The sequence below is a fragment of the Malurus melanocephalus genome, unplaced genomic scaffold (genome assembly GCF_030028575.1).
Source record: "Malurus melanocephalus ecotype Western Australia unplaced genomic scaffold, MMel_1.1 scaffold_230, whole genome shotgun sequence".
In the NCBI taxonomy this organism is placed as follows: domain Eukaryota; kingdom Metazoa; phylum Chordata; class Aves; order Passeriformes; family Maluridae; genus Malurus; species Malurus melanocephalus.
Genome location: NW_026623462.1, coordinates 827582 through 838785, shown reverse-complemented (window position 1 = coordinate 838785; position 11204 = coordinate 827582). Strand labels below are relative to the sequence as shown.

The following is an 11204-nucleotide window of genomic DNA, read 5'->3' as shown; positions in this document are numbered from 1 at the left end:
TACTCACTCAGGAGACCKACTCGACCTGACTCATCGGTGCAGGTAAAGCCTTGTCACGAAAGGAAGAGGGAAGCAAGGGCAATTTTTTCTCTACGCCTCACACTGATGTTGGGTTCAGCTCCTGCATCCCTGCACYGAAATCCCCTCAGAGGCTGCTGTCCCTGCCCACCCACAGCCCAGGAGTCCGACAATGCTGCAGGATCTGCTTTAGATTGTGTCGTGACATAAGTTTTTACTCTCTGATGGACCTTACACTTATCCCTTCCCTTCTCTAAAAACATTAAGTCTGCGGAATGAAATTTCGGAGGGGGTTTCGACTTACAAATTCATTTTTCAAAATGACCGGAGGCTTCACTCAAAGAGAAATTCCCCACCATCGCCCAGTGAGAGTATTTACAGCCAAAACACAAAGATTATCCCGCTATAGTTACGCCAGCATGCGCTTCCACGCTGGGATATTTCCCCGGGCAGCCGAACCCCGCCGAGCCCACAGAGCCTTTTCCCGGTGTGTTTTTGCCCAGCAGGGCTGTATCTCCTCCAGCCCTGCCTTCTGCGGCCTCTGCGGCTCCTCCCAGGAAGTCCCAGCCGCAGATGAAGCCTTTCGGGCAGAGGAGAAGGCAGGATGTTTGCCAGGGCAGTCTGGGCGGCTGTGCCCGACTTTGCAGCGTAAAAGCAGCGCGGCCCAGCCCGATGTAAGTTGTTTTTGTCCCCGCTGTCCCTCTGGCAGCTGCTTTGTCCCCAGTGTCAGCTCCTGCTGGCGCTGCTGCTGGGCTTGCCGTGTTCCCGCCCCGGTCCAGCACCGTCCTGGGGCACATCCAGGGACACCCGTGTCCCCAAAGCCTCTCGGGTGCACCCCCGAGCTGCCACGGGGATGCTTGGGGAGCATCGGGATGGAAGAGAAGGCTGCGACCTGCGGGCTGGAGGGGAGGAGGTGGTGAGTGACCAGTCCCCGAGGTGACCTTTCAGTGGTCACCTCTGAAATCCTCTACTCGGGCCACTGCACCCTTGCGGAGTCCCAGACAGCTGCTCCCTGGTGCTGCTCCCCCCAGCCCTGCGCACAGTTGTTACACAGCTCTGTAGTTTGCCGCAATCTGATAAAGCCTTTTTTACTGCCACACTTTGATTCTGCCGCCTGCAGGGTTGGTCCCCGCGTTCCAGGACTCATTTGCTTTGCACCTCAAAGCAGTGTCCCCCCACATCTCTGTGCCTGTCTTTACCGTGCAGCTGTGCCACACGCAGTKGATATGATACTCTGACTTCCCATTTTTCCATAAATTGTGTTGTTTTATTCCGCGTGGCAAACATGTAAATCCCCACTGGTCTCAGCCTGGCAGCTGCTTTGCGCTTTCGATAGAAAAGTGCACTGCAGACAGTGCACACTCACATCCTACATATAAGGATGGAARGTCCACCCAGGGGTACTAAAAACTTAACCTGTGGGCTGATCAGCTTCAAACCTGTTTTAAATAATTTTTTGGCAGATAGGTAGATTAATCTATGGCTGGTCAAAATAAAGGAGCTTGCATCCTCCAGCTTCACTGCTTTTATCTCAAGTACTTAACAAAAAATTCACTTATTTTAGGTTAAATACTGCATGTTTAAGTAATTCCGTAGTATAGCTGAAAGAACCTATGGTGATGGAATAGACTGCATTAGACACAGAAATTAATTTGTTTGGGGACTTGAAGGAAAGATAATCATGAAAATCACTTTAGAGATAGAAGGTGACATTCTGTTAATCAGAATAAAACTTGTGACTAAACCGGATTGCAGCAGCTGAGAGGTTAGAGACTCTCCCTGTGGGCCAGGAAGGTGAAGGTGCTGCAGGAGAGGAAAGGCAGAGGCAAGAGTTTCCTGGGATCAATGACACAAGATGGGGAGCTGATGCTGAGTACCAAATTCACAGAGGAAGCCCTCTCACTCGTGTCCATACTGCTTCCCTCAGTGCAGAGTAAACTGGGATGTGCCAGGATTGGGGGAGAGAAGGCAGAACTTATGGTTGCCCTTGTGATCCTGATTGTATGTGTCACGGGCACAAAGTACAGCCCCAGCAGTTTCACATTGCAGTGAGAACATACAAAGCAGCTCATTTTGCCTTTTCCTTTCTGTGGCAGAACAACCATGGCTTTGGCTCTGGACCTGCCCTATTCCAGGCACACATTTGCTTTAATCCTGTGAAGCAACTGACTCAGCCCTCTCCTTTGTCTCTGGGGAATTGCAGGTCTGTGCCTGTAGGAGAGAGACAACAGGAGCCGTGGCATGCTCAGGAGGACAGCACCATYCCTGCGTCACTTCTTGCTGGAGAGGAACAGCAGTGCTGGACATAGCTCGTGCTCCAGAGAGGTATGGAATACCCAGTGGRTCTGTTCCTGCCTGGCAGCCTGCCCAGGGCAGCTCACCTTGGCAGCAAGAGCAGAGCACATCAGGAAAAGCCACTTTGGTGCAACTTCCTCTGTACCTGCTTATTTGCAGGGAGCCTGTTTAAAGGATCCTCATAAGGGAATAGCCTTTGTAGAGGAGAAAGCTCCTTGGTTGCTTCATCTGATGGTCTTTACTAGAGCTTTACTTGGCTTGCAAAGTACTTGGGAAATATCAGGATCCCACTGGGAGATCCCAACATGCAGAGCAGGGGCAGGCAGTCAGTGATGGAACGTTGTGGATGCCAAGCTTTTCGGCATTGACACCCAGCTCTCCTGTGTGGCTGCCAGGCAAACTGCCTCTGGGGAAACACATCCTTCTGTCTGGGGACCAGAACAGGCCRAAACAGATTTGAGAGCTTCATGGTCCTGAGCCTGTGTTGCTCTCCRTGGCACCATCCTGCTGGGGATAGGATGGGATGGAGGGGACATGGGAAAAAGGAAGTATTTGTTATTTCTGTTCCTGAAGCAAGCAAGGCCTTTCTTCAGAATGGGTAATTTCAAGGCTTAAGGCATCTTCTTCCTACCAATYCCCATCACACTTGATCATCTGTTAAATTCTCTGACCTATGGCCTGGAGCAGCCCCACCTCACAAGARCAATGCTGGAGTTGTTAATATTTCACCTCCAGCTATCTTTTACTTCCCAAGCCACAAATCCTTCTGCTCCCACCCAAACCAGCTCTTGTGACTGTGACAGTCATGAGCTTATGCAGAAAGAGCAAAGCTGGGCTGAGAGAGAGGAGAGAGGCTGCCCTGGACCCTGTGACTTCTGCTCGCCCTTGGCTACCTGCCTGGCACCGTGGTGGAGCAGAGTCCACCTGGTGGACTCGCCCTCTGAAACACAGAACTCCTCAGCAGAGTGTTTGCAAAGATCCCTGGTAAGGTCTGAAGCTAAATAAAAATCTAAGGACCTCAATACAAGATATCCTTGCAGTGCTACCCAAATTCCGGCACAGTTCTGTGAAAACAGCAGAGGTTAGCAGGTAAGTGGGGAATTCCCATTGCAGCTGAGCTTGGGGAGGGGCTGCCCTGGTATCCCCCCCACTATCCTGACACGGCAGACCCCCTCATATCCCAGCTCTGCATCTCAGCTCAACTGCTTTCACATGCCTTCCTTGTTCCAGTTCAAATGTATTTTATTTGCTGTGGTGACAATGGTTTCCTTGACTCGTTGCTTCAGGGCTGCCCTCCTCCTGCCCTGGCGCTGGCTCTTCATGGTGCACTGAGCATTAATTGTCTCCATTTGCCAGYCCCTTTTCTGTCTGGGTACCTTTTCCCTGCACTGCTGAGTTATTAAATTCTGCCTCTGCCGCTTTTCATCATCCTCGTGATGAATTCCCCGTCAAGCACATCTAACTTTCTCCCACTGTGCTTATCCAGCTGGAAGGAGGGTTTTGCATTCAGGGTTTCCTACTGTCTTTCTTCCCACTCCCCTGGGCCATGATGTACATGGAAATTACAAACCAGTCACGGCATGGTACCTCAGTATCTCTGCACTTCTCACTGACCTCTGTGCTCTGCTCTCTCGTCTGTGCCCAGTTCCTGCTTGGTTTTGACATGAACTTTAAATAAAACCCCAGCACATTTTATAGGATCAAGCCCCCTCACCAAGCACTTCATCAGGACAGAAGAGTAACTACTTCTGGTACTTCACAGAGCAGCATGGAACAAAATAGTTTGTTCTTCTAGGAAAAGGGGGGATTTCATGGCTTGTAGAGTAAGGAGGTCCTTCCCATGAATGATAAGGAGAGGGTATGGAAGATAAAAGCCTGAGGTCTGGAGTCCTTGGCAGCCTGGCCAAGCTTGATCCCATGACTAATACCACCAGGTAATGAGGTTTAAGACATTCCCATCTCCATTTGTGAGTGTACAAATGTTTCTTTTGTTCATCTCTTTCCCCAATTCTTGTTGAAACTTGTAAGTGAAAGCAGAAACCACTGCAATAGCATTACTGCTCTATGTCAGGAACATGGAGCAATACTRAAGGGCACACCTTCTGTTGGGAAAAATTTCCCTGAGGAGGTGACAGCCCCTTTGTGTGGCCTCACTGACATGAGTAAAAGCTTCAAACTCACTCTCTTTTCTCTCTCTCTGCAGGCAAAAATGTCAAGGCCAGTGCAAGCTCGGAGGCTGGAGGGAATAGATAAAAATATCTGGTGAGTTAAGAGAATATCTGATTCACCCAGGTGGTAGATGTGGTTTTAGGCAGCCTAAAACCACAGCAGCCACCCAGCACAGAGCAGAAGTCTCCCTTGGCTGCTTTGCATGTGTTCAGAAAGCGCATCAGGGCAATGAGCTGGCTCTTGTTTGGTTTGGGATGAGCAGCAAGTTCAGCCTGCCTTACCCTCTGCAGAGGCCTTCACAGTTCTCACTGTTAAATTTTGCTGAGCTGGTGTGAGCTTGAAAGCCTCCAAGTCCTCTCCTGCTCAGTCCAGTGTGATYAGAAGCACTGTGGGGCTTTGGCTGTGACCACGCACTGACCACAGGAGCTGTTTCCTAGGAGAATAAATTAAAATTATTCCCCCAGTGCAATAGTTCATCATCCTTGGTTTAATTGCAACAGGTCTGAAATGACCTGTGCTCAGTCCTGCCTGCCTGTGAGCAGTGGGAGAGGGACACCAACCCCACTCCCTTCCAAAGGGATGCTGCAAGCAGGGCTGGTGCCAGCACACTGCTCAGATTGTCTGAAAGTGCTTTTCTTTCCCTTCTCTCCAGGGTGGAGTTTGTAAAACTGGCTACTACCTACTCCAAGGTGAACCTGGGCCAGGGCTTCCCTGACTTCCCTGCACCAGACTTCCTGACGGAGGCATTGACGAGAGTCGTCRGCGGGGGGAACCACATGCTGCACCAGTACACCCGTGCCTTTGTGCGTGGACAAATCTCTCTCCCCTGCATTACCCTCTCACTCCCCATCAGCACTGGCTGCTTCAGGGCTCATCAGGCAGCAATAAACTGGAAAAAACAGGAGGCAAAATACATATCCAGCCTCAATTCGTGACCACTGTTCCCAGGGCTGTAACTCCCTGCTTTACTGGGGTATTTGAAGCAGCCAGGCTGGAAGCTGCCTCATGGGGTTCTTGGTTTTCTAGGCCTCCTCCAAGGGTTCATCTTTGGTTTAGGAGTCTTCTGCAACCCAATTCTCACCCTCCTCTCACCCCACAGGGCCACCCACCTCTGGTGAAGGCCCTAGCCCAGCTTTTTGAGAAGTTGCTTGGACGAGAMCTGGATCCTATGACCAATGTGATGGTGACAGTGGGGGCATACCAGGCCCTSTTCTGCTGCTTCCAGGCTTTAGTGGATGAAGGTGATGAGGTAACCAAGATTTGGGCTTGTTGCTCTAGTGGGCAGCCTTCCCTCAGGGGACCTGCAGGCTGATTCTCATTGTCCTTTGCCAAAGTAAAAACAGTTTTACCCCCATTCTGCAGTACTTGAGAAGAAATTACCTGCTGCAGGGCACTGCCTCATTTCTGCATAAAACAAAATAACCCTTTTTGTCCTGAATGGATGATGTCCTTCTCTGACAATGTCCASAGGCAGTGCAGGTTCTCCTTTACAGTAATTCAGGGATTAAAATGTCTCTCCCATTGCTCTCTGCACACCTCAGAGAAGGTCTGAACAGGACCAGGATGGTGCTGACATGTCCCTTTCTTCCAGGTGATAATCATTGAGCCCTTCTTCGACTGCTATGAGCCAATGGTGAAAATGGCTGGTGGGACACCTGTGTTTGTTCCTCTGAGACCGGTGAGTGGGTGGWGGAGGGAAGAGTCACAACAAAGTCAGCAAAGAGATGAGTGGTGAACAAAGTGCAGAGGTAGCAAAGCAAACCTRGATTCCCCTGTGCTTTCTCTAGAATCCTCCAAAAGATGGAAAATTGATGTCTAGTGCAGACTGGCAGCTGGACCCAACTGAACTAGCTTCTAAATTCAGTGAACGGACAAAAGCCATMGTCCTGAACTCACCCAACAACCCTCTGGGCAAGGTAATGCCTCTGGCCATGCTGGGCCCTGAAAGCTGTTGGGGTGCTGCAGCCACATTTGCTGTGCAACAGTGACTTGACTTTCCTTGCACACAAGGGAAGTGGGTGTTGTGGGGGTACCACATGCTATGGTCACTCTTCTGGTGTTTCAGCCTCGTTTTCTGTCGTCAGCAGTGCTTATGCCCTGTTAAGACTGCAGCTGGTTCCTGCCCACTCTGGCATGGGAGATTAGTGCCTGCAGGGTATACAACCTGCAGGGACAAGCAGGGGCTCAGAAATGCTCCTGCTGTATCTCTGCCCCACTCTGTGCCTGCTGCAGGTGTTCAGCCGTGAGGAGCTGGGGCTGATTGCAGAGCTGTGTGTGAAGCACGACGTGCTGTGCATCAGTGATGAGGTGTATGAGTGGCTGGTCTACGATGGGAAGCAGCACATCCGCATCGGTACGGGGCAGGGCAGGGCTGGGCCTGGGGAGCTGCTCAGGGCAGGGAATGGGGATTTCACGGGTCCCCTGGAAATCCTGTGGGCTACCTGCGTGCACAAATCCCCACTGGAGGTATTTTTCTGCACTTCAATCTGGGCCTCCAAAGCAAGGCTTAAACAGAAGTGCTGACTTCAGAGCCAGTCTGAGGGCAGATCTAAAGCAAAAAGCCCCTTGGCTCCAGTGAAAGTGATTTTTTTTCCCGTGCTTTGTAAAGCCACAGTTTTCTGAGTGTCTGTAGTTTCAGGAAATCCATTTCAACACGATTTCACCCTGTTCTTCCAGTTGCAGTAACATGCCATCACTTTGATTCAGGGTGATGGTGCTTGGCACCTCCAGGAGCCCCTGGGGCTGGGTATGTGCCTGTGAAAATGTTTAATTTAAAATGGATGCTCTTGAGAAACCTGGCTGCCTGCTCAGAATGTGCTTTGAGGCTCATCCAGGTGAATGATGTGCTGGGAACACAAAAGATCAGTGGGTTATGGTGGGCAGAGAGCTTGCACTGTGCCATTAATGCAGCCCAGAAATGAGTTTGCTGAGCTCTGCCATTRGGGTTTCTCTCCTTTCATTGCCAGCCAGCTTGCAAGGGATGTGGGACCGCACGGTGATCGTTGGGAGTGCTGGGAAGACCTTCAGTGCCACTGGATGGAAGGTGAATACCCCATGTGGCACATCCTTGTGTCCCCATCGCTGTCYCTTTGTCATGGCATGGCACTGGGGATTTGTGGCCACAATGAGTTTTGAGCCTTGGGGTCTAAAATTACCCAAGGTGCTTTTATGAAASCTCTGTCTGGAAAAATACAATGAAACCAGCACAGGCAAAGAAGGGAGCCTGAGCAGGTACCCAGASACTCAGCACCTTCTTCCTCTTCTGRCTGCAGGTGGGCTGGGTAGTGGGACCCGACAGGCTGCTGCAGCACCTCCGTACCGTGCACCAGAACTCAGTGTACCACTGTGCCACAATTGCCCAGGTAAGGCAGCTCCTGCACCTGGCCCTGCAATTCCCAAACCCCCAGAGCAGGGGCAGGAGATGGTCATCTTGCCCACAGCTGACCTGAAAGGCGCACACAAGTGATAGAGGTGCCCTGGAGAGGCGCCTTCCTCTCTCCTTATGGTTGCTCTGTGTGTGGGAGAAAGAGGAGAGTCCAGCCTGCCTGGGRTATATTCCTTATCTTGCATTGACAAATCTAAGGGGCCTTTTGGAGGGGCTGGAGAAAGAAAGAAAGCCCGCCCTGACCATCTTCCCACTGGGCATTGGCTTCTCTCTCCTTGCAGGAGGCCGTGGCTCAGGGTTTCCAGAGGGAGCTCACACTCTACGGAAAACCRGAGAGCTACTTTGTCCAGTTGCCCAAAGAGCTGCAGCGGAAGAGAGACTGGCTGATCCAGAGCCTGAATGCTGTGGGGATGAAACCCATCATCCCTGAGGGCACCTATTTTCTGGTGGCAGACATCTCCCCGTTCAGTGAGTCACCTGCAGTCCTGCCCAGGTGGGCTGGGTGTGGGGGCCAGCTTGGAGTGGTACCACTGGCAGGGACAAGAATTTGCCATCAAAGCAGGGATAGACAGCATGTTCCCCATCCTAAGGATGTGGGTTTGGAGCTTGGCTGAGGCACCCAGCAGCTGCTCCAGCTTCTGCCCTGCTGCATTTCTCCTGCAGAATCGGATGTTCCTGATGTCCCCAACTCAGATGAGCCCTATGAYTACAGATTTGTAAAGTGGATGGTCAAGAACAAGGTAAATGTGTCTGGCCCTTTCTGCTGCCTTTGCCCCGGATGGGTTTGTGCCCACAAATGCTTGCTGTGCCCACCAGAGCCAGCAGCTCATGGCCAGTGGGCCTGGAGTGGAGGGCTCGTGCCCYCACACTGGGGCACAGCAGGCTGCAGGCCAGCCCCAGAGCAGGAACCTCAACTCCATGTGCTTCCTTTTCCCAGGGACTTGCTGCCATCCCACTCTCAGCTTTCTACAGCGAGGCCCACAAGAACAACTACACCAATTTCATCCGGTTCTGCTTTGCAAAGGTGAGATACGTGGCAGCACAAAGGCAGGCAAGGTTGGGAGGAATAAGTAATTTAATGAGATAAATGCCAAGAAGAAATKCAGGATGCCTTGGGCTTTGGGGCTCAAGCATGGCGTCTCTGCTGGAGCTCCTGCAGAGATGTGAGCTGAGCTGGGGGCAGCAGATGTGTCAGGGCCATGCTAAACTGTGTCCTGCATTCCCTGGCCAAGGCAGGGACTCTCTGGGTGCCCCTTGAGCTGCTCAGTGGCTGTACCTGCCCCAGAGATGGCTGTGCCTGCCCCAGAGATGGCTGTGCCTGCCCCAGAGATGGCTGTGCCTACCTCATACCAAACCTGCAATGCTCCTGAATGAGAACAGGGTTTTGTATGAATAGTGGTTGCAGTGAGGGGAAATGGGATTTGGCTGGGAGCCACTGACCAAACCTGTGGTATTTGTTTAGGAGGACACTACACTGAAAGCAGCAAATGACATATTGCAAAAATGGAAACAGGAGAAAACCAGCTCCTGAGTGCACTGGCCAGCGAGAGAACCAAGCTCTCCTTGGTCCTCGTCTGCCCCAACTGCTCTTCCTCTCCTTCACTTGTCTACAAACTTTGATATRTTCTTACTTCTGTGCTTCCAACATTTTCTGTCAGACAAACATTAAGAGCTTTTCTAGGCCCAAGCCCTGGGGGATGCTTTCAGTCACTGACTGTGAAATGATTGCAAGAAGTGAGACTTTGTGTGCACTGACAGTATTTAACATTTCTTACACTTAAAGACTTTGCTAATCAGTTCTGGGATGCATCCAGGAACACACAAGGTAAGGATGGCTCCTGGGGTCTGTCTCACCACCAAATTCTGAAAAGGTTTTTCAGGACCTACCTTTAAGACCGTGCTGGAAGGTCAGTGTGCTTTCCTTGCTCCACATCCCCACTCAGGCCACAGGGCAGCATTTCTGCCAGCACCCATGTTCCCACAGGACTGGACACTATCACCAGCCATCAGTAGGGTGACTCCTATGATCCTGATGATTGGAAACCCAGTGAAATGACATTTCCTATAATTTTCCCACTATTTTTTTCTGTGCATCTCTGGGGAAGATTGATCTCCCCACCAGGAAACAGGATTTCACCAATAGCTTGGCCACTGTCAAACCTTCCAGATTATTCCTGGCACGTTGTCAGGGCTTGTGGCAGCATCATCCAGGCTGCAGAGCAAAACCTTCCAGCCTTTGACAAGTGCACACAGTGGCAGAGGAGGGTGGGCACTGTGGCCTCAGGCTGCTCCTGCTGCTGGTAGCCCCCAGCCTCCCACCCACTGGGCTGGTGGGGTAATAGGAGCAGTGTTTGAGAGGTAATTCTTGCATCAGTCTCAGTTTCAGCCTGGATAAGTGTGTAAGACATCATCATCAACCACRCAGGAGTTACATGCAACAGACTGTGTAATGAGTTTTGTAGTAGTTAAATTATTAAAGTGGAATTGCTGAAATGATGGAAGAGTGAATGTCTCTGTAATGACTATAGGACTAATGGAGGTCTCATTGAGAGCTGCCTCACCTGTGCTGGGTCCTGTAGCAGTGGCTGCTTATCCCACTCAGGCTGTGGGGAGCAGCATATTGGTCTGCAAGCTTGTACCTGCTTGGGTACCAATCCCCTTGGAACCAGAGCTGCGAGGGCCAGCAGGAGGGAGAGAGGGAAGGAGGCAAACACCCACCTGCCTTCACTGCTGTCCCATCTCACCTGCTTGCACAGCCTGGGTGACTGAGGGTGCKGCTGAAAGCCTTTCTGCACCTATATATGTGCCAAAAATGGGGAGTGTCACAATTACTGAAACAGAGAAAGAACCGTGCAATGATATTGTTAACATGAAGATTAATTGCAACATCCCCGCATGCGTGGGCTCTTACCTGGGCCATGACACATCCTGCAAAGGGCAGGGTGCATCTACCCATTGTCCAGAAAGCATGCAGGGCTTGTGCTAAGACACGCATACGCAGGTGCCCAGATTTTACACAYACACGCCCAGATCAGGCCAGTGAATCTTCCCTGGAGCACCGGGCTGCACCAAGCGTTCCTCCATAAGAGGTCACCCATCCTCCCGCGGAACGCGACCGACCCTGCTTAGCTCCGCTGCCCCGCGGGCCGCKCAAACGCCGACCACGTGACCCGCCAGGCTCCTCCCCGCCGTGGGCGGTGCCAGCGCCATCCGACCAATCAGCAGCGCGGGGGCGTGGCCGGGAGCGCGGGGAAGATGGCGGACACCGAGAGCAGCGTGGGGAAGCGGCCCAAAGGAGCGCAGGTGGGCGGGGGGGCCCCGGGTCCGGCCGGTGCCT

At 51.9% G+C, this 11204-nt stretch overlaps 1 protein-coding gene across 1 annotated transcript in view; it reads left to right on the top strand.

Moving 5' to 3' along the window:
* The first annotated feature begins 584 nt into the window (after window positions 1-584).
* LOC130578491 (uncharacterized) overlaps window positions 585-11204 on the top strand; it is a 15231-nt gene continuing 4611 nt past the window's right edge. The window contains exons 1-15 of the mRNA XM_057374613.1: window positions 585-692; window positions 2222-2343; window positions 4517-4575; window positions 5135-5285; window positions 5582-5731; window positions 6074-6160; window positions 6270-6398; window positions 6715-6835; window positions 7449-7525; window positions 7755-7844; window positions 8149-8335; window positions 8531-8607; window positions 8805-8891; window positions 9330-9395; window positions 10997-11170. Of these exons, the coding sequence (XP_057230596.1) occupies window positions 2260-2343; window positions 4517-4575; window positions 5135-5285; window positions 5582-5731; window positions 6074-6160; window positions 6270-6398; window positions 6715-6835; window positions 7449-7525; window positions 7755-7844; window positions 8149-8335; window positions 8531-8607; window positions 8805-8891; window positions 9330-9395; window positions 10997-11170 (1539 nt within the window). The 5' untranslated portion in view covers window positions 585-692; window positions 2222-2259. The remainder of the gene's footprint in view (window positions 693-2221; window positions 2344-4516; window positions 4576-5134; window positions 5286-5581; window positions 5732-6073; window positions 6161-6269; window positions 6399-6714; window positions 6836-7448; window positions 7526-7754; window positions 7845-8148; window positions 8336-8530; window positions 8608-8804; window positions 8892-9329; window positions 9396-10996; window positions 11171-11204) is intronic.